The following is a 24,797-nucleotide window of genomic DNA, read 5'->3' as shown; positions in this document are numbered from 1 at the left end:
GCCACAACTGCTTTCAGACAACAAACTTTTCTTCTTGCCCTTCTTTATTAGGTACAACAGACCACTGTGTAAAATTCACAACAAAAGTGCAATGTTCTCATTCTCACCTTCTCACTGCCGACTGTCACTGATGGGTACAGTACCAGATCATTCACTCTTTTCGGGCTTCCGCACCATGTTATTTTTCTCTTTATACGAGGTGGATGCTGAAAATTTTTGTGAGAAATGAAAAAAAGAAAAAAATCCCAGTTGGCTCACCGCACAAGATACAGTAAAACCTCGTTAATTCGAACTCGGTTAATTCGAACTGACGCTCGGATCCCGGCATGGCCCTATGTATTTCAATAGGAGAAAACGCCCGATAATTCGAACATGCTAGTATCCACAATGGTTAATTCGAACTAGGAGCCCGTGGCTCACACAGCTCCTCGCAGACAGAAGTCGGCCAATACTGTGTACAATGCGCAGAAAGATTACAAAAGACGCAAAAAACAAAATCTTTCAAATTTGCCCGCGCGCGCGAGACGAGGTGCGCACTCGACAGTCACAGCGAGCATTCCGGTGCATGCCGTAGCAGATTTTCGCTGCCGGGTGCCGCCAGGCTCCATCACACCAACGGTCAGGCGCAAGCCGCTGCAGGTTTTGGCTGCATCGCGGTTGCTGGGTGCGCTTTGGGTCCTGGCTGCTGGGTCCTGCGGTCACGTTGTGTGCACAACGCAGTTGTCGGTGTCGTGCATTTGTTCGTGCCGCGGTGGTCCAAGTTTTACCACTTTCGTTGCCTCACCGCTTTGCCAGCGACGACTCATCGATTGTGACAGCCATGGCAAACCGCGATAAATACACGGCAAAGGACCTCAAGACGAAAATGGAGATTTTGACTGAGGTGGAACGTGGTGTCCTATCCAAGACGGATATAGCCAAAAAGTATGACATCAAGAAGAGCACGCTGTCAACGTATCTCAGGAACAAGGAATCGATCAGTGCTGCCTTTCGTAAAGACGTTATGGAGCCCTCTCGCAAAAGGCTACGGACGTCGGCCCATCCCGAAGTGGAGAGTGCCGTAATGGCATGGATAAAAGAAGTTTGCAGCCGGAACATTCCGTTAAGCGGGCCCATAATTGCTGTGAAGGCTGCAGTCTTTGCCAGCCAAATGGGCATCAGCGAGTTCGGCGCGTCGGAAGGATGGCTGTCGCGTTTCAAGGCGCGTCACGGGCTGACATTTAGAAACGTTTTTGGAGAGTCAGCTGAAGTCGACAAGGAAACGTGTGAACAGTGGGTCTCCAGTGAACTGAAGGAACTGCTCGCTGATTATGCGCTCAGCGATGTATTCAACGCTGACGAGACGGCGCTGTATTTCAAATTGCTCCCCAAGAAGACCGTCACTTACAAAGGCGACACTTGTGCTGGCGGAAAGAGAAGCAAAGAAAGAATCACCGTCATGATGTGCGCAAATGCGACGGGCACGGAGCGGTGCCGCTTGCTGGTGATCGGCAAGGCAGAGAAGCCTCGCTGTTTTAAAGGCATCAAGACGCTTCCTGTTGATTACACCGCAAACAAAAAGTCGTGGATGACACGGGAAATTTTCACCGACTGGCTGCGCAAGCTAGACAGAAAATTCGCTGCACAGAACAGGAATGTTCTCATGTTCGTGGACAACTGTACAGCTCATTGTGACGTGAATGGACTGACAGCAATCCGCTTGGCATTTTTGCTTAAAAAAACGACTTCTGTGCTCCAGCCTATGGATCTTGGAGTTATTCAGAACTTAAAAATGCTTTACAGGCGCCCCCTCCTAGAGAGACTTCTTTGTTTGGACAGTGGCAAGTCGTACAACATCGATTTGCTTGGAGCTGTCCACATGCTGGCATCATCGTGGAATACCGTCAAGCCGGAAACTATCAAAAATTGTTTCCGCAAGTGTGGCTTCGGTGACGCCCCAGAAGCATGCAGCGTGGAGGTAGCGGAGGCTTCGTCTGACGATGACTCCGTTGTGCTCGACCGTGGCTACACGGCTTTGTCGGAGAGTGTCGCCTTTGAAGCCTACGTTGACGTTTACAACGATGTGGAGACGTCTGGGCCCTTGAGTGAAGAGGATATAATCGCGGCTGCATGTGCTCCACAGGGCTCACGGGTGGCGAACACGGCTGAAAGCGTCTGACGAAGGCGACGATCCGGTGCCACCCCCTAGTGCATGTGAAGTAGTGTCAGCGTTCGATCTCGCTACACGATACTTCTCCACCGATGAGAACTCGGATCCTGTGCTGGAACTCTTGGGCAAGCTGCAGTCGATGCTTGTGGAGTCGCGGCACGCAAGCAAACGCACATTACCGATTATTTTTCCGTGTAAATAAACATGTTTTGAAGCTCGCTACTCACACGAATGCATTCTGGTTCTTGTTTGCGGCGCATGACTGACCGATTAGTCCCGTTCATTCACCGTTGCGGCTCGATTGCAAAAATTATCGGAATCACCCTCCGTAAACGTGCAGTAGCGCCTAGCCCTCTTTACTCATGGTAATGAGTCAACATGTGGGCTCGGCCAGCACGATGGGCCACGATGGCGCTCATTCCAGTGCCCGACTGTTAATTCGAACTCCGCTTAATTCGAACAATTTCCTCGGCCCCTTCGAGTTTGAATTAACGAGCTTTTACTGTACATATAAAATAAAGCATGAAATGCTTTGCACAGGGGTGGAAGCAGGCACGAGCATTTTAGAGCAGCTTTGGGAGCAGTAATAAAGCCATTTTGGAGCAGCTTCGGAGCAACAAAACAATAGTTTTGGAGCATTTGAATTACGTTTTGGAGCACGTTTCTAAGGTCAAACGTCGTTGATAATTGCAGTCTTAGTTTTCTGAACTACAAAATCTACAATCTGATTCCTTTTTATGCACGTTCAATGCCTTTCCAACTTCACACTCATCCCTGACAAGACAAACGGCCAAAGCATGTAAAGATATATATATAACACAGGCTGACCTTAGCAACCACTCGGAACAGACCAGCAGCAAACAGAACGCTTGCTGGTGCACTTCATAAGTGAACACCTAGTCTGACCTAATGCATTTACTTATTTTAACTTGATGGATTCAAATGTGGAGTCTACCACTTCGATGCGCTTCAGCAGTGATATTAATTTGGAGTCCAGATGAATGGGCATGACACTCCCTTGTGCATACCCACCTATTTTATTTTGAATACAGCTCAAAGCCCCCAAATATGGAGTATTACATGATCCTTCTTGATTCTATGCCTGGCCTTATCTGATAAATTCTTGAGAATTGGTTATTTGGTCTGCCAAAGCCTCCTTAAGACCACAATAACACGACTTAGTAAGCTTGGCGCCAGTCCCGCCCTCATACTTTTTGCCAACCGTGGGATCGCAGATAACTGTAGTGCCATTTCAATCGCCTTGTTTGTTTGTGAACATGGAGGAGGTCTGCAGGGGTGGAAGCGGCTTGAGCATTTTGGAGCAACTTTGGGACATAAACAAATGGCACTGAAGGGTATATCAACATTCAGCTTTACTTCACTGTCTCCTGCCAACAGTTTATCAGTCTTTGCTTGAGCAATGCTGGGGCTCATTTTTAATATCTTGGCAGTAGGCCATATGCCTTTCCAACACCCTTGAGAAGATTCCTAGTGACTGACAACTTTGGCATTCCAACCCATAACGCTTCAAGTATGATTTTGTCTGACGTAAGCCCGACATGCTTCTTAGGGACAAAGGAGCTTGATGTTGAAGTATTGGCTTGTTTTCACAGTAAAAGCATTACAAAGACTTGTGTATTTTTTGCAACAGGACAAGTTTCCTAACAGCTCGTGGTAGTTTACGCTATCTTCTTCGTTTGCTACTCTCGCTACTCTCTCCACTAGCAATTCAGAAAGCTCGAAGAAGGCGCTACGTCACAAGCATAGTGCATTTTTTTTGCAATTAACTTATCTTCAATCACATGTGGCTCATAATAAATTTACTTGCGAACAAATATTTATTATGCTCCATGCTTCCTTCCCTTACAAAAATTTCATTTGTATTGAGCCCAGTGCAAGATGCGTTATATTTTTACCCTTGGCACTGTGACATTGCTCTAGAGTTCTGCTAAATTTAATGACAGAAAATCAAGGCAGCCAGTTTGGAGCCGTTTTGGAGCAATATCGCATTTTGGAGCAGGATGGATCAGGCAAAGCAGTTTGGAGCAGAATGGAGCAATTGGAGCAGCACTTCCACCCATTTGCAGGAAATATCCCCAAGCAATGGCCCATGCCAAATGGGTGCGTACACACTGAGAAATCGTATGAAGATATGCACAGATTATAAAAGATCACAGTGCACTCTCCATTCCAAATGGAAAATGCTGAGCCCACAAAGGAGCATTCCACTAGTGTGCAAGTTTTGCACAGTAACCTCACATGTTATCTGCTGGGGCAGCAAGGCACATAAGATCGCGGAGGTACTCCAGTTACCATCACATGGTGGCACCACTATGCCATGTCAAGCAAAGATGAGAAATGCCAACATGCACTTTGCTACTTTCTTAATTCCTACTACCATATCCAGAACTTCTCTAATTAAATGCCATCTCATAAGCATACACACGTAAAGTGCCATTTTAAGTGAATGGTCCCACAACATGCACATTGATTAAGCATAATGGTGACAAAGAACATGTTATTACTTACGTTGGCTGCTCCTCAAGCAAGCCTGAACGCAATTACACAATCCCTGAGCAGGAGTGCTAAGCAGTAGTTTTCACCGTTCAGCGATTTTGCTGCTATCTATACGGGCAACCCTTCACAGTGGTTACTGATCATCATTCAATGTGTTGGCTGATCAACCTCTGTGATCCATCTGGCCCTCTCGCACGATGGGCAGTCCATTTGCAAGAATTAGTTTCATGCAAGAGTGGACGTCAGCACACTGACGTGGACTGTCTGTCACATTTGCCGATTGCCATGACAGAGTGTGACTCCGGTCACTTCGATTATTACTTTTGCTGCTAAATCACCTCCATTCCCTGATGACCGTATGTTCCGCACTGAACAAAGGCTGGATAAGAATCTCAAGCCATTCTTAGCTGCTGCAGAGGGCATTACAGCTTCAAGTCTGTTTAGTGTAAGGGGTGGTCTTTGTACAGGAAAGACTATTCTGCCACTGGTCTTTGCTATGTTCTGGCGGTGCCCAACAGCCTACACTCCTCTGTCTTGCGCGGCATTCATGACAACCATTCTTTAGGGCATTTGGGATCAGCACGGACACTATACCACACCAAAGAACGTTTCTACTGGCTGCAGGTGCATGAAACAGCTAAGTATGTGGCTAGCTGCTCCCAGCATGCGAGTCAGAAACACTCAACCAATACTCTTCTCAGTCTTCTCCATCCTGTGACGACCTAGAGATCTTTTGAAAAGGTCGGGATAGACCTGTTGGGCTGGCACACTTTCCTAAGTCTCACACCTGCAGCTGCTGGATTGCAATCTGCACTGACTGCCACACTCATCACTGTGAAACGGCAGCTCTTCCATCGGCTGCTGCACAATAGGTCTCGTAACTCTTGCTGAACTTGGTTATACTGCGCCATGGGCCTCCACGAGCCTTGATTAACAGCTGATGTTGTTGAGGGACTCCTCCATTTGTGAAAGCGCCTTTCCGGCCCTCCACCCTTTACTATCCACTAATAAATGGGTTGACTGAATGAAACTACCAGACACTCACTAACTTGCTTTTCATGTACGTCACCGCTGACCACAAGGACAGGGACACTGTGCTACCATTTATCACATATGCATACAATACTGCTCAACAGAAAACAACAAGTTATAGGCAATTTTTTTTTCTCTTGTATGTCTTCTATGTCATTCTTCCCAAATGAAGATCCTGAGATTAGCGGGATCCTTTGCATAGCTGAAGAAGCCCATCTGGTAGCCCACCAAAGACTCGCACCCCTCAACTGTGCTTCAGTCTGCAACAGCGACCACCATCGCCACGTTACCTACCACCCTGCTAAATTGGTCTGGGTTTGGCGTTCAATACGGAAGCATGGCTTGAGACAGAAAATGTTGGTACACTATATTGATTATGTTATTCTCGAAAAAATCAGTGACCTCACCTATCAGACTGCACACCTAACAAAAAGTGGACGATGCTCTGTGCACACTGAACTTACTCATGTGATGTGACTGAAACCCTGCGATCCCATGCTGACAATTGATTCGCCCAGCAGTCTTTGCTTGCGATGGGGGAGGTGTTACGAACTCTGCTTCAGGCAGTGCATACAATTAGGAAGAAGGAAGAGGGGCACTAAGCATGCGCATGCTGCTCAGCCTCGACATTCTCTGGTGGCACCTGCATTACTGCCCGCTGACCCTATGTTCCTGGCCTGCTGAACACTCTAGGATGCCTCCATAGTGACGCTAAGGATGTAACAATATGAATCCCCACTTGTACCAAAACCATACAAGCATGCCATTGTGGCTTAGTTGGCAGAGTACCTGGCTCTTGACAGAAGGGTTGTGGGTTTGAATGCTAAATGATGCGTATGAAAAATCTTTGCCTAAAATCAAGCTACATTATAAAGCTAAGTTGGTTGACACCTGCGGTAACCTTTATTTGATATCAAAAGTCCTATATTTAATTATTTCCATTCCAGAAAGCATTGCCTTATGTGAGCTTCTAGACAAAATGCCGGCGCAGCAACTTCACCTCAATGTCAGCCTTAAAGTTATTACTTTGAAAGCAGTGCATTACGAAATGTTTGCTCAGATTAACATCACTAACCTTGTGCAGCCAACCTTTGCACGATGTGCACACTTTCAAGTCCTGATTTTTGGTCGCATTACGTCGGCAACTTCCATCTGCCATGTGGGAACCAAATGTTTCCAAGAACACATCCCGTACCAATGGAGTGCAGGTGGCCAAAGTTTCGTCCGCTCGACTATACTGCCTCAATGGGCTGTCCTCACTGACACTGCACAACAAGGCCAAAAGGCAAAAGCATAAAAAAACTGTGCTTGAGATTGAAACAAACACCGATTGGAGTTCACCTGCATAAAAGTATTAGTGCATCAATGACAGAAATACCACTCTCACTAATGATAGCAGTTTTATAAGCTATAAAAGGTGAACACATAAAATAAAGGCATTATAGCCAGCATTGGCCATGTTCATAGGCAAACTATGATGAAATCATGGCTAGTGTTTGGATGCAGGCCTTTGAGCCATGCTTTTCAGAACCCCCCTACTAATATAAAGCACTCAATCCCTTTATTGCAATGTATTGTTTGGGCATCACACAATGCCAGCAAGTAGAGACAAAATAAACAGTCGCCATCTGACTTAAACCCGCACTACAGAGGAAGGCTGAGTGACAGAGCACAGTAACATTCGGGGCAAACCACATATATATAAAAAAAAGTGATAAAAGCCCAGTTGATAGCTGCTATATGCACACGTGCAATTACAAAAGTTCATTCAACTCTAAACAAGATGTCACAGGTATGACATAACCAACATAAGAAAAGAGTGCGAAAAATTACATAAATACTGAATTTCACCACCAATAAAGACTGTCTTAAGCATTCAGCCTGACTCAAAAGAAAGCAGTTGATGTCCTGCATGTGAAAACTACTATATCTATTCTGACATGCGCAAACCAGATCTAACAAACCTCGACCCATATTTAGGGCTCCACAAAAAAAAAAAAAAGATTGTAGGCTGAAAGCAGGTTGAAGCATATATCTATATCTATATCATTAAAGAGCTGCTGAAAGTGGCTCCTCCAAGGGTAAAAATAATTCCAGTAAAAACATGTAAGATTGCTTAGATGTGATAATGCGAAAGCGTTACTGTGCCCCACCCCAATAGTATTGCCTCGGCTTCTCATCGTGTCTCTGCATCTTGCTGGCCCTTTTGTGGCATCGCCTCAGCCCTTCACAGTCGAAGTTCTTCATCGGCATGCCTTTCTTGCAGATCCTGCAGCTAGGTCAGAAAAATTGGGGGGGAACTTGGGCGTTGTGTTTAATGGTGTGGCCCAACAATAGTACTAACGGCTCCCATCTATGCTTCATTTGCCGATCCTTGTTTCCGTATGCGGCCTCTGCTTCTCATTTAGATTGTGCCTCTAATCTTTCGCACATACATTAGCATGCAGTTGCAAGCTCGAAATTGTGTGAAAGACCATGTAACAAAGCCCACTTTAACCAGACAGCACAAATCTGCCTCCATGACCAAGGGCAGCACGTCTGAATCAGCCTCCAAGGGCCCCTGTGGGTTTGATTCCCACCTCATCCTCACATTTCAAAGGAGCTGCCTAAACTAACATTTCCTGCCTGTCTGGCCATGTCACCTGCCAAAGACATACTCGTGATTTTTCGCCCACAACACCCGACAACACTGATGCCGGATTTTCTGCAAAACGGGGCGTCTAACCCCCCGCAATAAAATAGCTAAGCGAGGTCATTTTGCTACAGTTCTGCCTTCTCGGCTTTGCTGCCAGCCCATCGTTACAGCCACCAGTAATGGCCAAACAAACACGCTAGTCAACTGACGTAACCCAATAGCATGCTGCTTTCAGATGCAAACTAACACACTACTAAACAATGTTTTTTTTTTTAAGAACAGCATCATTGTTCTGGCACCAACCTGCAATCTCCTTGCTTATGTCTGCGCTGTTCTTAAAGTCAGTTTAAACTGTGGGCTCATACACACCCTCTTTTGCAAGGACTTTCAAAAATTTTTTTTTTTTTTCTTCTTCATGAGAGAGAGGGGTTATTTCAGGTATTTTTTCCGGCCTGTTAAGTTTGAAATAATGATGTTTTACTGTACAGCGGGGCTGGCCATCATGCAATTTTAATTTAGCACTTTTGTTGTCGCATATTTCACTTTGTTGCAGATTTTGCATGACTGCGTTACAGGCTGAATATTATTATGATATCAAGGCAAACTGAATATATTTCTATCATATCATTTTATTTTTCACATAGTACAGAGTCAAATCAACCATGTTTATTTTAGTTGCATAGGGCCCATGCTATTATGCTAAAAAGTAAAAGGAAAAAAGCACATGCCCATTTATTTTTTGAAAACTTTTTTAATGCTGAATAGTATTTGATTCAGTATATGAAGCTACTTCTCATGATTTCACATTCAATTCATATTTAAAAGCTAATATATTTTCACACTTTTTGTAGTAATCATAAGGCTCACTACTGTAACACAAAAATGATAAAGGAAATGCAAGAAAACACAAGGTGTTACAAATTAATGACTCAAACAGTGATCTTGTGTATTTAAATATGATTGGTGACAATTTTGTATTTTATTTTTATTTTTGCAATGATGTTTGGCCAGAGCTGCCCTGAGTGAGCCAAGGTCAGAACACATAGCTTGCAGCAATGCATCTCACATGACAGAAATCTTAAAACTTTTGAAATCAACTCACCTGCACAAGACAAAAATGTACCATGATTTATAGGAAGACAGACCGCGCACTCGCAAAGCATGCTCAATTGTTCCAAATCAGTGAACTGAAATAAGCATGTGAAAGGCCATTACTCGAGTCTCTTGAGCTGGCACAAATTAACCAGACGCTGAAGGCATGGAGCGATTAGTGCTGTAGGCTCACTGCTGACATCCCGGGCATGGTCATAACTGCAGGCATGCTTCGCAATAAATTCACCATGCTCCAGAAGCTCATCCTCAGAGAAAGTATGCTCGCCTTCCTGCTCCGGCACGCTGGCACCCTGCATGCACACACAAGCACAATGACTCTGGTCCTGCACAGATTGTAATCCAGCTCTTTCATTGATTTGATCACTCTAAAGCCTTGTGCTGCAACAAAGAAAAAAAGTAACGTATCGGTTTCCTAACTCATTGGGTTTAATGCAACAAAGTTCCATCACGTAAGAGGATGCCAAAGTGGAGGGCTTTAAAAATTTCGACCATCTTCGGTTCATAACATGCACTGATATTGCACAGCACATGGGTGTTTTGGGTTGTGCCTCCATGGAAATGTAGCCACCAAGGCTGAGAACGAACTGGGATCACTACTAAAATGTCCTAACCACTCAATCATCGCACCGGGGTAAAAAAAAAGAAAAAAGGCAAGCAATGTATTTAACTCAACTATTTCAGTTCATCAATTGCCTAGAGAATTCAAAAATCATATAAGCAATGCGACATTTCAGCCTATGAGAATTCAATAAAATTCTGCAGCCAGCATTTTCCTACACGGTGCATAAAGCAAAGCACATAATGGAGCTGAAAAGAAAAAAGTCGCTCTCACTTTATGCACATAACCATCGTGCAGGTGCTCACCAAATAAAATTACTGTGATGCAAATGCCTTTCAGAAGTTTCTTCAGGGACATTCGATAGTTCCGAGCTTTTGGTCAATTTGGACATTTCATTCTGGTCCCTCAGAGACCAAGTAAACAATAGTCTACTGTATTCAGCAGTGATATCACACTGTTTAGTGCAGGTCCGTCCTGTGCAAAACCAAATGGTATTCGAAGTTCTGTATAAAATTTACACTAGATTTTTTAGTAGGTTTTAGTAGATTTTTTTTTACACCATCCCCCATAACAAAATTGTTTCATAAACCGGGAAATTTTCTGTGCAATTCTAGTTTAATTTTATTTGAAAATACCATGTGAATTCTGAAATAATCAACATAAACATTGGCTGCTATTTTTTTATTTTCAAATTTTTTTTTCACTGATCTGAAAGCCATTTTTCCCCATATTCATATTCGATTCAAATTAAAAAATTTCACTATTTGCACATCTCTAATTATGACTAAGTGTGGTGCCATCCAACATCATTGTAAGGCTAGTTTTAGATACTTGTTAATTTGGACAGTACAGGTTTCACATCATTACGGCAGGCCACAATCGGGTAACATCAACATGGTAAGTGATCTTCAAAATAGTCCTCAAATCGGAACAGCATGCTGTGCAGTTGACCGTACACACCACTCAATCATCGCACCGGGGTAAAAAAAAAGAAAAAGGCAAGCAATGTATTTAACTCAACTATTTCAGTTCATCAATTGCCTAGAGAATTCAAAAATCATATAAGCAATGCGACATTTCAGCCTATGAGAATTCAATAAAATTCTGCAGCCAGCATTTTCCTACACGGTGCATAAAGCAAAGCACATAATGGAGCTGAAAAGAAAAAAGTCACTCTCACTTTATGCACATAACCATCGTGCAGGTGCTCACCAAATAAAATTACTGTGATGCAAATGCCTTTCAGAAGTTTCTTCAGGGACATTCGATAGTTCCGAGCTTTTGGTCAATTTGGACATTTCATTCTGGTCCCTCAGAGACCAAGTAAACAATAGTCTACTGTATTCAGCAGTGATATCACACTGTTTAGTGCAGGTCCGTCCTGTGCAAAACCAAATGGTATTCGAAGTTCTGTATAAAATTTACACTAGATTTTTTAGTAGGTTTTAGTAGATTTTTTTTTACACCATCCCCCATAACAAAATTGTTTCATAAACCGGGAAATTTTCTGTGCAATTCTAGTTTAATTTTATTTGAAAATACCATGTGAATTCTGAAATAATCAACATAAACATTGGCTGCTATTTTTTTATTTTCAAATTTTTTTTTCACTGATCTGAAAGCCATTTTTCCCCATATTCATATTCGATTCAAATTAAAAAATTTCACTATTTGCACATCTCTAATTATGACTAAGTGTGGTGCCATCCAACATCATTGTAAGGCTAGTTTTAGATACTTGTTAATTTGGACAGTACAGGTTTCACATCATTACGGCAGGCCACAATCGGGTAACATCAACATGGTAAGTGATCTTCAAAATAGTCCTCAAATCGGAACAGCATGCTGTGCAGTTGACCGTACACACCACTCAATCATCGCACCGGGGTAAAAAAAAAGAAAAAGGCAAGCAATGTATTTAACTCAACTATTTCAGTTCATCAATTGCCTAGAGAATTCAAAAATCATATAAGCAATGCGACATTTCAGCCTATGAGAATTCAATAAAATTCTGCAGCCAGCATTTTCCTACACGGTGCATAAAGCAAAGCACATAATGGAGCTGAAAAGAAAAAAGTCACTCTCACTTTATGCACATAACCATCGTGCAGGTGCTCACCAAATAAAATTACTGTGATGCAAATGCCTTTCAGAAGTTTCTTCAGGGACATTCGATAGTTCCGAGCTTTTGGTCAATTTGGACATTTCATTCTGGTCCCTCAGAGACCAAGTAAACAATAGTCTACTGTATTCAGCAGTGATATCACACTGTTTAGTGCAGGTCCGTCCTGTGCAAAACCAAATGGTATTCGAAGTTCTGTATAAAATTTACACTAGATTTTTTAGTAGGTTTTAGTAGATTTTTTTTACACCATCCCCCATAACAAAATTGTTTCATAAACCGGGAAATTTTCTGTGCAATTCTAGTTTAATTTTATTTGAAAATACCATGTGAATTCTGAAATAATCAACATAAACATTGGCTGCTATTTTTTTATTTTCAAATTTTTTTTTCACTGATCTGAAAGCCATTTTTCCCCATATTCATATTCGATTCAAATTAAAAAATTTCACTATTTGCACATCTCTAATTATGACTAAGTGTGGTGCCATCCAACATCATTGTAAGGCTAGTTTTAGATACTTGTTAATTTGGACAGTACAGGTTTCACATCATTACGGCAGGCCACAATCGGGTAACATCAACATGGTAAGTGATCTTCAAAATAGTCCTCAAATCGGAACAGCATGCTGTGCAGTTGACCGTACACTTCTGACAGGCCTGCAACAGCAGGTGTGACGGAACATAAACAGCCTCATCTCCAAGGGTAGGCTGACACTCACTTAGTTTTGTGACCCTTTTTAGCTTTGACATCACTTTTAATGACAATGTAGCTTTGAACTACATTGTCTTTGAACTACATTGTACATTGTACGGTCAGGAGGAAAAGTTTGCAGGATGTGAGTTCGAGGAAAAATATTTATTTCTGTGTGACTGGGCAAACTAATGATGAAATGTACTGAATCCTGAGGGGACATGCAGGCCTCATTCAGAAAGAAAATATCACAGGAAAAGCAAACGAGGCAACAAAGATATGAATGTTTTTCCACAAATCCGCATCCCACAAACTTTTGTCCCTGACTGTACAAGCTGTGTATGCCCACATGCCCTGAAGCCTTTCAAGCAGTTCTGCTTCGATGCTCCGGACAGTATACACACAGTAAAGAATTTGCTAAAAACAGGCACTGCCCCAGTCTTTCAACAAATATACTTACCACCCTGCAATTCTTGTCAGTTTCTTTCGAAAACCATTCAGTAATTCAAACTTTGGATAATGCCTCGGATAATTCAAATTTAATTTCCGATTCTTTGAGGTTCGAAACAACAAGCTTTTACTCTACAATGCAGGGCATGCCATCCCCATTTAAAAAAATTGCTTTATAAACCAGAGTTTCCTGTCTCTGCACCTGGAAGAGGACTTAATTAGGTTCGGAGTAGGTTCGGTTTGATTTGCAGGGTTTAACCCCTTAACCGTCCTTGCCAAGCCGTCCCCAAACCGTTTTGGACGACTGTAGCTCGTCCTCGCTGAATAGGTTCTTCCCTTCAGCGTTTCGGACGAGCAGCGCTCGTTTGTGGCTTAGATGGCATTTTGCTCGACAGATGGCAGCACTGACCTGATAATTTGGTTTTTTTCTACCACATAAACGTCTTTTTCGTATGGCAACATGGGTTTTAAAAATGGCATCCGGCGGAGGCGATGCATGCATTGCTGGCCCGTCTTCTCGGAAACGACGCTTTTCTTCGTTGTCATCTTCTTCGAACGATGGTGATTCAGACACTGAAGTGTACATTGTTTCAGGGAGCGAGGACGACAGTGATGACTTCATGCTGAGCAGTTCTTCCGTATTGTGAGAAATAATAAAGTTCAATATGCTAATTTGACTTCGTGTGTGCTTGAAAAATTTTTTAAAGATCGAATGCATGCTTTTTATTGCAGTAATAACCGAAATCAGGAATAAAAAAATTAAGCAGTTTTGTTAAAAAATTTGTTGATATAACAAAACGGTGAAGGGGTTAAGCGACTCAGGCTATGAGAGACGCCGTAGTGGAGAAAATCCGGAAATTTCAACCGCTTGGAGTTCTTTATGTGGACTAACATCGGATGTCACTCTGTTTCGCCTCCCTCGAAACTTAATTCAACGAATGTGAAGATTTCACGTACTTCTAATATCATATGTTTTTCTCAAGAGAAAAGAATGTGCAAGTTACACCAAATAGGCCACAAAGGCAATATAAGCTGGGGACAGCATGTCAGCGCAAAGGTTATATTATATTTGAAAGAAAGGCATCAAGAAATATACAAGAGGATGAGTTTGACAGAATATTAGGCAAGGATGATGATATACTCCTCAGCACATACCAGATGCCAGCATAACCAAACAAATAACAGCGCCAACTAAATGATGAGTACACAGGCATGTATGATCAAGGGCACAGCTGGCACCCTTGCACTATTCGGGCCATGACCCCTTTCCCAAGCATTTCACCCAAGAAGCGCCAAGCACCGGCCGGAGGAAATCTTGTACCCTGAAAACCAGTGGGTACCCAGCGGCCCCAGGGATCGAACCCGAAACCTCCCAAACGCAAGGCGGATGCTCTACCACAAGGCCACCACTTCAGCCTTGCACTGGCATGCCCTCAATTTTGTGTCTTGTGCACCCACACTTTGTGCTTTCAGCTTCTCTTCACCTGGGGCCAGATGATTATAAATTGATTTCCAGCTCACAAAAGCTGCCAAAAAATTTATTATTCCCAAATTTTTTATACGACAACTAAGGGGCTACAAACTCCACCATTTTCTTTACCTCCTCAGGTTTTACTGAAAATTTCATGGTACATTCTTCGAAGTTTCTAACCCTTTATGCCAAATTTTGTAGTTGGGCAGTCTTTTGTTGCAGCAAAAATTAACATTAATTTTCTCACTCTGTGGCCTTCATTTGGAACATTTCTACCAAGAGTCTTGTATGTGTGATGTCACTAGACACATTGTCATTGAAATGAGTTGTGAGTTTGCTGACAGACAAAAAATTGAGCTTGCTTTTGGTCACTGCAGAAAAATTATGGCCCAATGCTGTCAGTTACAGTAGCCAGTTTAGTCACACAATGCGCATGCAACAGGTTTAGTGACAATATCTATGATTTTATTGATTAGTTGAAACTGACTTTCAATTTTGGTTTTATGGCATTACATACTTTCTTAGGAGCTTCCACTTGTAGTTTTTGAAAACTACTATTTATTGTACTGAAGGGGGGGGAGGGGGAGGGGGGGGCTCTATGGAATGCAATCAGATTGTGAACTTAAAATAAATAACACATTTAAAAAAGAATGATGCAGCGCCCCGATGCAAAATGTGGCATAAAAGACCAGAACACTTACAAAATTTAACGTGAAATTTCAGCAAAATTTAAGGAGGCAGAAGAAATGACAGAATTGCCCCTTCTTCCTTAGAGTAACTGCCCTCACAAAGTACTTGCAAGCAGGATAAGGGGAAAATATTTTACGTTCTGTGCTAGCTTGATGCAAACAGAGATCAAATTGTTTGTGCCCTCTTTCTTTTCTCTGCAAGCGAGTAGAACATGTTTTTATCACTAGCCCTTACCTGAATCAAGCTGGCAAGACTTTCGTAGCTGCAGTGTGGGTTGTCACTGACAGCATCAATGACCAACTTCGTAAGGTGCACCTTGCGATGAAGAGGCCTGGCAAAGTTAGCGTAGGCGTTGTGCACACTCGAAATGTAATAGTCTGCTGAATCTGCAAAGGTAAGAATGACCAGCACTCTGTTTTCCCTTTCAATGCAGCCACCACTGCAAGCAGAGCAGTGTTCCAGCTGTACTGATCTGCGGTGATATGATTCACAGTTTTGTTAAGCAGAGAATGCAATGTAAAACAATTTTTGGCAAGAATTCCAAACCTTCTGATAGCCAGAAACTACGGCAAACGAACAGAGTTTCGTGATATTTCAGGGTCTTTATGCCAGTTCCATATCTACACAACTGTAAATGCTGCATGGTATGGGAACAGCCACAGAACAAAACATAAAATTGCAATTATACTATAAGCATCCATAGTACCTTGTTTATGGAGTTTTTTTTGTTTGTTTGTTTTTGTGCTACCAAAGACAAAACAGGAATGTCAGCAGTTATACTATGGGCAATATTTGTTGTCTGTCTGTATGATGTGGTCAAGGTTTGATATCGCTATTTCTGCAGATACAGCTGCTTGTCAAAAAAAAAAAAAAAGAACACGTTCCCTACCAGCCGCATGTCACAGCAGTGAAGTCTGACGGGTGACGAGATAAAACATTACTGGACTCTTTTTCTCAAAAGCAGCAATAACATTAAGTCCGCATAAATAAGCATATTTGGATGCTCAATGAGTACAAACAAAAACAAAGACCTGAAGAGCAAAAAACAAAAGTAGCAAGAAGCATACTGAGCAATGCCTCGCTTGTTTCCAAGGAAGTTGTAAACCCCTACAACTGCATTTCTACTGGAATATTGAACGCTTCTTTTTTTTTTTTTGTGGTCTTTTTCTGCTCATCTTAATGTTCACAAGGCATTTTACATGTCGTCTGTACTCACTAGAAGTCTGTACGTGTCAACATTCACACAGTGACGTGTGAACAAGGCGCTGTTCTGTAAAAGCATTGTGGCGTAACTACATTTCATGTACTATGTGCAACCCATATGGGGTGACCAAACAGTACTGTAAAGCACTCCAAATATTATTTTGTTTTGCTATGTTCAAATACAATGCTTAATTTTAATGCTACTGATGCAATATTGTTGGAAAAAATGGTCTTTGACGGAACTACCATTGTCACGCGTCACAGGCAGAAAATGCCAATTCTGGAGTTTGAGAGAGGCTGAGATTGCTATAAGTGAAAACCCATTGCATCATAAACCTATTCCACGAGTCACAGCAGAAGGGAGGAATACTTCCAGTAACCAAAACCTGGTAGTTGAAATTGCCTGTGTGTACTAAAAATCAAGTATAACTTTCTGAAAAGCCTGACAACACTCGCTCAGATGCACGGAGTTTGCAAAACTACCAAGCATCTACTTGTCAAACAGGAACTTGGACTACAAATGCATAAATCAGTAAAAAGGGACAGATCAAAGCCTGCAGAATGGAAGACTGTCACATGACGATGCAGCTAAGCTGCGGTGAAGCCCCGAACTGTATTCTGTTAACAGATGAGAAAATTTTGAGTCTTGAACCAGCCTGAAATTACCAAATCATCTAGACTTGTAGCCAAACGGTTCTCTGCCAACTGCATGAGTGGAAAAAATTCATTTCCCTCATAGCAGAAAAAAATTGTTTTTGTGCAAAAAAAAAAAAAATAAGACGTCAAAATCAACGAGGAGAGACACTACAAGCTGATCCTACAGGGAGACTTCATTTCCTGGGCTAAAGAGAATGCTGGAAACATTGACTGGCAGCTTCAGCAAGACTGCTACTTTCCCATCTGCCCATATGGTGTCACGCGCTTGATTTTAGGCTTGGCAGCAGAGAAGCAGCCTCAGTGGATGTATTTGAGGCAATGAAGAAATGTTTGGAGGTTTGGTGGTTGCGAGCAACAGTAAGATGCAGTTCAAACTAACCCTGCCGCAACTGCAATGACTGTGCTTTTTTTTTTCTTTTTGTTCTTTTTTGGCATGCCTTTAGTTTCTTGGAGTTAAACCAGTGGCACGCTACCAAGGGTGGGCCAACATCATTATCACCAAGACTAGGCACCAGCCCAAGATGCTAAATCTTGCATGTATGAGGCAAATCTCATCACTTTCTAAACAAAGAAAGTTTGACCATCAAATTCCCCCAATCTCAGTCTGGAGGACTTTGCTGTTTAGGGAGTAACTGGAGGAAAACATGCTCGTTCAAGCAAAAACTCAACAAATCACTGAACCGTGCACTGGAGAAAGCCTGCAGCAAAATCATTGTAGAAGGTCTTGCAGCCCCAGACGAGATCTTGTGAAAAGATAAACATGCCAAGATGCTTTCTGTGCGTGCAGCATCCTGGCATGCTGTCTCGATCAGCGCTGTAGACTGTGACGACAACCGCACTGAACTGAAGGACATATGAAAATAAAACAAAACAAAAAGAAATTCTCACCAACAAAAGTAGGGGTCTGGATTTATTATGCTAGTAAATACACCATCTATTGCAGATCACATCAAATCTCGGTCAAAAGAGCAATGGCTACTATAACCTCCTGCTAGGAATCTTTTGCTGTCTCTTGGAGCGAAACTCGACACCATCCAAGTTTCTCGTATATTTCTGTGATCATATCCATAACAAGTGGAAATACAACTGCATTAGCCATACGAAAATGCACTACCTCTATAAAACACCAGCAGGGAACAAAAAGAAACACGTTAGCACAGAAAAAGCACAGTAAGACTTCATCATACATTTTTTAAAACAATTGAAGGAAAAAAAAGTATTATCCAAGAAAAGGTATGATGCAAACTGCCTGATTATGAAAAATTAAACTTTAGAATGAGGTACAAAGTCATTTAGAGTTGACACTTCAACTGCATAAAAATGTAGATATGTAGATTACCATTTCTTGACATCAGAAATGAACAGCTCCTCTTTTAGTTCTTGCAGAATTCAGTTCACATTTATGATGTCCCAAGCGCAAAAGAGATTCAGTAAAATCCGGTTCGTAGACGGCAATCACGAGCCAGGATAGTTTCCTTGGTTGCATCCGGATGCTTCGCCCACTTACACCAGTGATATGGGGAGAAGCCATCATGATGGCTTACAGTCACTTTTTTTGTTCATGCTGCATCCCCAGAACTTGGCCCCCTCGTATGTAAGCGCACAGTTGTAGTTATCAAATGGTCCACCCCTATGCCCCCAAGGCACTGCAAAGAAGCCGCCGCGTTTCTCTTTATAAAGTCATGCTTCCTTGGGAACAAGTACTCCGATGCTGGTTCATTGTCCTTTGGTGCTTTGGCCTTAGGCACCACAAGAAAGCACAGTAGCAGGTGAGCGCCGCTGTTCAGTTTTTTATATCGCAAGTCGCCATGTTTGGGCCCCTCCCACGTTGGCACATGTTCAGTTGATTGCAAAACATGTTATACAATCATTGTTTGTCAAAATTCTGAATGCAGTAACCGGGAAATCGTGTTATCTGGGAACACACTAACCAAGAGAAAAATAGCATTACAATATGAGAGGTTTTCACTGCCATCAATACTGAGCATATGAAACGAAAAATTGCATGAACAGTGAACATATCAATGAGGCTCTACAGTATTAAGCAAGATTATACCAATAAAATTTCACTGTAACAGGCAGCAGGACAATTTTATTCTTGTTGCATTCCTTGATTTCGAAAGAAACCAAATTCACCCATATTAGAAAATCCCCTGTGACAAAAAAAAACTCTCGAGAAAAGCTTACAAAAAACTAACGCTAAAGCACAAGGGCTTGTTTTATGAGCAATTGTATGACATATTTGCAATCTACACACAAAAGTGTATGATCTCTAAAAATTTAATTCCTTAATAAAATGACAAAATTTCATTCATATAAATTCTCAATTTTTATGGCCCCTCCTCATTCTCTCAACCAGGACGTACTAAGTGTTAAAAAAGTATCAGAGACACTTAAGCTCCGTCTTTAAAGGGAAACTCCAGTGCTTTTATTCATTTCGAGGTACTTATTGCATTCATTTCTTGGTGCCCCTGATCTTTGACACAACAAACAGTTTTTCAGAAATCCATTCAAACGAGTTTTTTTTCTTCTTTAATAAGCAGCAAATCTAAACTGAAAATGGTTGCATAGCCAGAAACAATGCTCCGGTTAAAGAATCAGTGATGTCACATACAGTATTGGAAAAGAACTTGAGCGTGCATTGAACGGCAGAAATAGACTGAACATCCCGATTAAGTTCATAAAATGGCCGAGATGACTTAACCCTTTCGCTGTCACGAACGTACAGGTACGTTCGTGACAGCGAAAATCAAGTAGCGCACGAATTAACTATTGCACACAGCTTGCAAATCTGTAGAATGGTCAGGATGGAGAGGAAAGACTAGAGTAAATGTTTTGCCGGAATATTCGAATATTGAAAATCTTCCGGAGTTGCCCTTTAAGGGTATGATGCCATAACATTAAAGGCTAACATCTGCAGCTGCCTTTAAGGTTTCTTATTTGCATACATATAGTCCCTGTGTGCTAAATTACCAGTCCCTTAATTTGTGCCCCTAATATCCCACACATTCTTATTAGCATTCAGTCCTAAGCTGCCATGTTATCCAGCTACTGGTCGTAGACAACCATCAGACAGACACAAAGCTCCGCTTCAGCCAACCCATACGAACATGCACGGCACAAAAGCAGCGTGCCAGGCTCAGCATAGAAGAGTCCTGAATAGCAGATAACTAACCCATCCTACCATCTCAAGTCAGCTACCAGGGTTTGCATCTCTTCTGAACTTTATGATACCATCTGGTGTCATTGAGCCACACAATACACTGCAGAATTGGTGCTCAGCCATGTAACTTGCAAGCTACAACCCACCAGAGACATGCCCATGACTTTTCATGTACAACGCTGACAATTCCGGATTTTCTGCAAAATGGTGCCTATAACACTGTCGCATTAACGTTGTCCATACACAGTGATAGCTCGTTAATTCAAAACTCGATAATTTAAACTTTAGGGGTAATTCAAATTACATTACTTGGCCCGGCCAAGCTCCATAGAGGTCTAAACATAGAAAAAATACGTTAATTCGAACGCAAGTGGATAGTGGATAAAGCCTAAATGGTGCCATGACCAACACAGCAGCCAGCAGCACCGGAGTATAGCTTGGTTGGCGACCGCGGCGGTGGCTGCCTGCTCTCTCTTCCGTGAAACCTCCGAAGCTTACAACTAAATATTAATTCAACCCCCGTTAATTCGGAAATACAGATAAGTATTTCTGTTGGCGCGGTCCCAGCCAACACTCATGAGAGGCTATGACGTGAGACGGGTGGTATACGGGTTCACAAATAAAAAACCAAATCATTACCTGTCAAAACACTTTTTTTTTTTTTTTGTAACGGTTGTCCATCCTTCAACCCATCAATCATCAATCATCAATCATCAACGAAAGTAGATGGCCAGTTGCAATCATGACGCTGATTTTTAGCATTGTTCGTTTCAGAAGGCGTGTTGCACATGCGTTCCAATGAGATGTTGCAGAGGATGGCGTCGATCCCAAATATGACATGATAAATAGAACATACTGAACACTAAGACTGTTGGGGGGGGGGGGGGGGGACAGTGGTTAGGGTGCTCGACTACTGTGCTAAAGGATGTAGGGTTGAACCTCGGCCTCGGTAGCCGCTTTTCAGTGGAGGCGAAAAACTAGGCGCCCACGTGGTGTGCGATGTCAGTGCACGAACCCCAAGTGGTCGAAATTTCTGGAGCCCTCCGATACAGCGTCTTTTATAGCCTGAGTTGCTTTGGGACGTTAAAACCCCACAACCAAACCAAATAACCAAACGAGCACTCGCACTCTGCCAAGTTGCCCCCTTTCCCCACTAGAGCTAACGCGAAAAAATAAACGCACCGTAATGTTATCGCTGCACAGCATCTTTGCGTACTGCCAAGAAATGCGAGGTGGAATGCGACGGTGACGGCGGAAACTAAAGAGACGCTAACAAACTTTTTTTTTTTTTATCAGATTCTCAGCGGCAAAAGTGAGTGTGGGTTCATTATGCGAAGAGGCCGATAGGCAAGTAAATATGGTACATTAAATTATCGTAATGCAAGTGGGCCTTATCAGTTATTTTTTAGGCCATTCGATAATTTGAAAACTGGATAATTAGAACTTTATTTCCGGTCCTGTGAAGTTTGAATTAACAAGCTTTTACTTTATATACTTTATATAAGCGCTTGCCATATCTTGGCTTGTAAAATAAGTTGCTCCACCTATGACCAAAATAAATATATAAGGAATAATAACAATAGCAGCAGCAGCAGTAGTAGTAGTGGTAGTAGTAGTAGTAATGATGCTTACTGGTGCTTATGCCAACCACAGGCTTCTCTCCACTTCCATATCCAGCCAGCCACCAAGACCTTATCGGCCCAATACCTTTGCAAGCAATACCTGCAAAATGACATGAATTTTCAAATTATGGATACAAGTAATGGCCAAATCGACATATACGCAATCAGCAAATCGAATTCTGCATTTTCAAACATCTTTGAAAATGCAATAGGCTTCAATAAAGAACAATTTAAACAACATCCTAATCAGGTCACCTGGTTCCTTGAGCATGTGATAGGCCTTGTTTTTTATGACATCAGGTAAATAAAAGTAAAGCTGAAAGTTCCTCACTCTCGACAAGAGGAATCAATTTATTCCTCCTCCTCCTCCTAGACAAGAGGAAACCGCACTTAAAGGAATAGTCCACTACTAGAGAAAAGTATAGAAATTCTGAAATATTCTGGAAGATTTGACCACATGGTAGCAGTAATAAGGGCAGAGGTAGCAATTATGGCAGGAATCTATGTTTTAAATTGGTCAAGGAAGTCGGGACAGAATGAATGGTGGTAGTATGTAGTGCCCTTTCATTGTGTGCATTCATTTCACAGAAGAATCGTAGGTAGGCTCGGCCCCTCAGAGCAGCATTTGGAATGAGGGGAGATGAAAGCCGATGCAAGCCAAGAGCTGATGCACCAGCTACATCCAACCGCATAACTTGTTTCAAGTTTAATAAGCTTTTAAATTCCTTATTTGGCTTTACTGCTATCAGCAGTGCTAGGTAAAAATGGTTGTTGGTATCAGTGATAGAAATCACCGGATTTAGTTTATTTATTCATTTTATTCCATTTAGAACTACTTTAGTATTTTCAATTATAATTTTGACAAAATCTGCACACCTTAGTCAATGTCACGCTTTGCATGAAACCTAGAAGGCGGGGCAGTCATTGTGTCCCCAGAGCTGCATAGTTGCTATACTTAATGTATATTGTGTCAGTGATGTCATGGTTTGCAGGTGCCATATGCCATTGAGAAAACGAAGCTACCATAAGGAAAAATGAATTCATAAATCGTTCTGCTGTGTTTCTCAGCTCTACGTTGGGTATCCACTAATTTTGGAATACAGCGTTTGAATGATGCAAGAAATCAATTGTTGGAAAAGTGAGTACAGCCTCACTTTTAGCGTTTTCCTGCTGCTACATTTCTGTAACCAAAAAAAGGACGTACATGGGGTGATAAACATGTAAGGGAAGGTATAAAACTGCAATTTGATTTTTTTGACTCGTTACGTTCGCTACCGCTCATCCCTGTCGTATTTCGTAACATTGGCATTCCTCCTCTAACAGTCTGTTGAAAAAGTTTGCCCACAAAATCCAAAGCCTTCCCACACAAATAAAAAGGTTGCGAGCCTTCCTTGCAGAAAAAAATGATTCTCTCAAAGTGGCAACCATTACGCTTTCAGTATTGCCCATCCGTTGGTATTAGTACTGTAGTTCTGCACGAACACAAAACAGTTCCAGGTAAGGATAAGTGCTTTATCCTGTCTCTAATTGCCCGTTTCATCCTTTTATTCCTCATTATGTTGAAGATGGCCCTGTTCATTACGAAATGAAGTACCACCTAGCCCCATACGTTGCTCTTGGGTCACACAGAGCTAGCTCACGCATGGTGAAGTACCATACAAAAGCAAGAATTGTGTGAGCTATGCTGAGCGAGTACAGCTCTACCGAGTAGCGCTGTATTGGCTGAACAAAGCATGCAAAGTTCAGCCAAGTAGCCGGTCACACTCACCTCGGCCCTTCTCAACCCACATTGGTGAAACACGAGCAGACAAAAACAAACGTGTCGGGTCACGCTTTTGAGGTCCACGTCCATCAAGGGCAACAAGGTGGTTACTGCTGTCATAAATCCTGGGACAACAAATCCACAGAGGTAATTACAATGGCTACACTGCACAGTCTGATACCACACATTAGCCATTATATGTACATAGCTAACTTTCTTGGAAATGTGAGAGGGGAATTATCTGTGGATAGAACAAGCATATCATTGTGCAGTAGTGAGCAGTTTACTATCCACTTTTAGTAGCTTGCTTATAAAGTGGCGTTCATAATGTGGCACCAAGTTTGCAATACACCTGCACATACAGTGAAACCTTGTTATAACGAACAGTTAAAAAATCGGAAAATAGTTCGCTCTATCCATAATTCGTAATATAAAATTTCGTAGAAGATCCATGCAAGAGCAGCAAAATTCAATCAGAGAAGGCACAGCAACTCGGAGGGTGCCTTCTTGGGTCACGTCCGTTTATTTACGCGCAAAGAACTGCGTTATCGCGGCCTGCTTTTTTGTGTCGATCGCATTCCGTATCACGCCCTGTTCCACAGTTTGCAAACGCTCAACAAGGGCAAACCCACTGCTCTCAATAGCACTGTAGTGGCGGCGCAGTAAATCCAATGCAGGAAGCGCTTCTTGTGAAGTCGGAATATCGCTTGCACGGTCAGCCTGAGCTTCGTCTGCAGGATGTTCAGAAACGTCCACAGCGATTTCGGCGTCCATCAATACAGCTGTGGTCGCCGCGATGTCGTCGCCGCCTACAAAGTCCTCTACAGTCATTGTTGCGGGCATGTCACCTCATGTCAGAAGCTCGTGGAGCTCTGCTTCTGCTTCGTCCTCATTGTCACTTGATGCGCACGCCTCTGCTGGAACAAAAGCTGCGTGCCGAAAGCAGTTGGCAATCGTT

General features: G+C 42.4%; 1 protein-coding gene across 2 annotated transcripts in view; it reads right to left on the bottom strand.

Moving 5' to 3' along the window:
* The window catches only part of LOC146198024 (DNA (cytosine-5)-methyltransferase 1.S-like), a 191,043-nt gene that overhangs the window by 101,787 nt on the left and 64,459 nt on the right, over positions 1-24,797 (bottom strand). For both annotated transcript variants that reach the window (XM_084593341.1, XM_084593340.1), the window contains 6 exons: positions 23,846-23,964; positions 22,088-22,177; positions 15,667-15,818; positions 9,549-9,736; positions 6,774-6,963; positions 108-206 (listed from right to left, as the gene is read on the bottom strand). In XM_084593341.1, coding sequence (XP_084449467.1) covers positions 108-206; positions 6,774-6,963; positions 9,549-9,736; positions 15,667-15,818; positions 22,088-22,177; positions 23,846-23,964 — 838 coding nt within the window. The remainder of the gene's footprint in view (positions 1-107; positions 207-6,773; positions 6,964-9,548; positions 9,737-15,666; positions 15,819-22,087; positions 22,178-23,845; positions 23,965-24,797) is intronic.

This window comes from Amblyomma maculatum, chromosome 2 (assembly GCF_055883805.1).
Source record: "Amblyomma maculatum isolate TAMU_Amacu chromosome 2, ASM5588380v1, whole genome shotgun sequence".
In the NCBI taxonomy this organism is placed as follows: domain Eukaryota; kingdom Metazoa; phylum Arthropoda; class Arachnida; order Ixodida; family Ixodidae; genus Amblyomma; species Amblyomma maculatum.
This window is presented reverse-complemented; position numbering and strand designations above follow the sequence as displayed.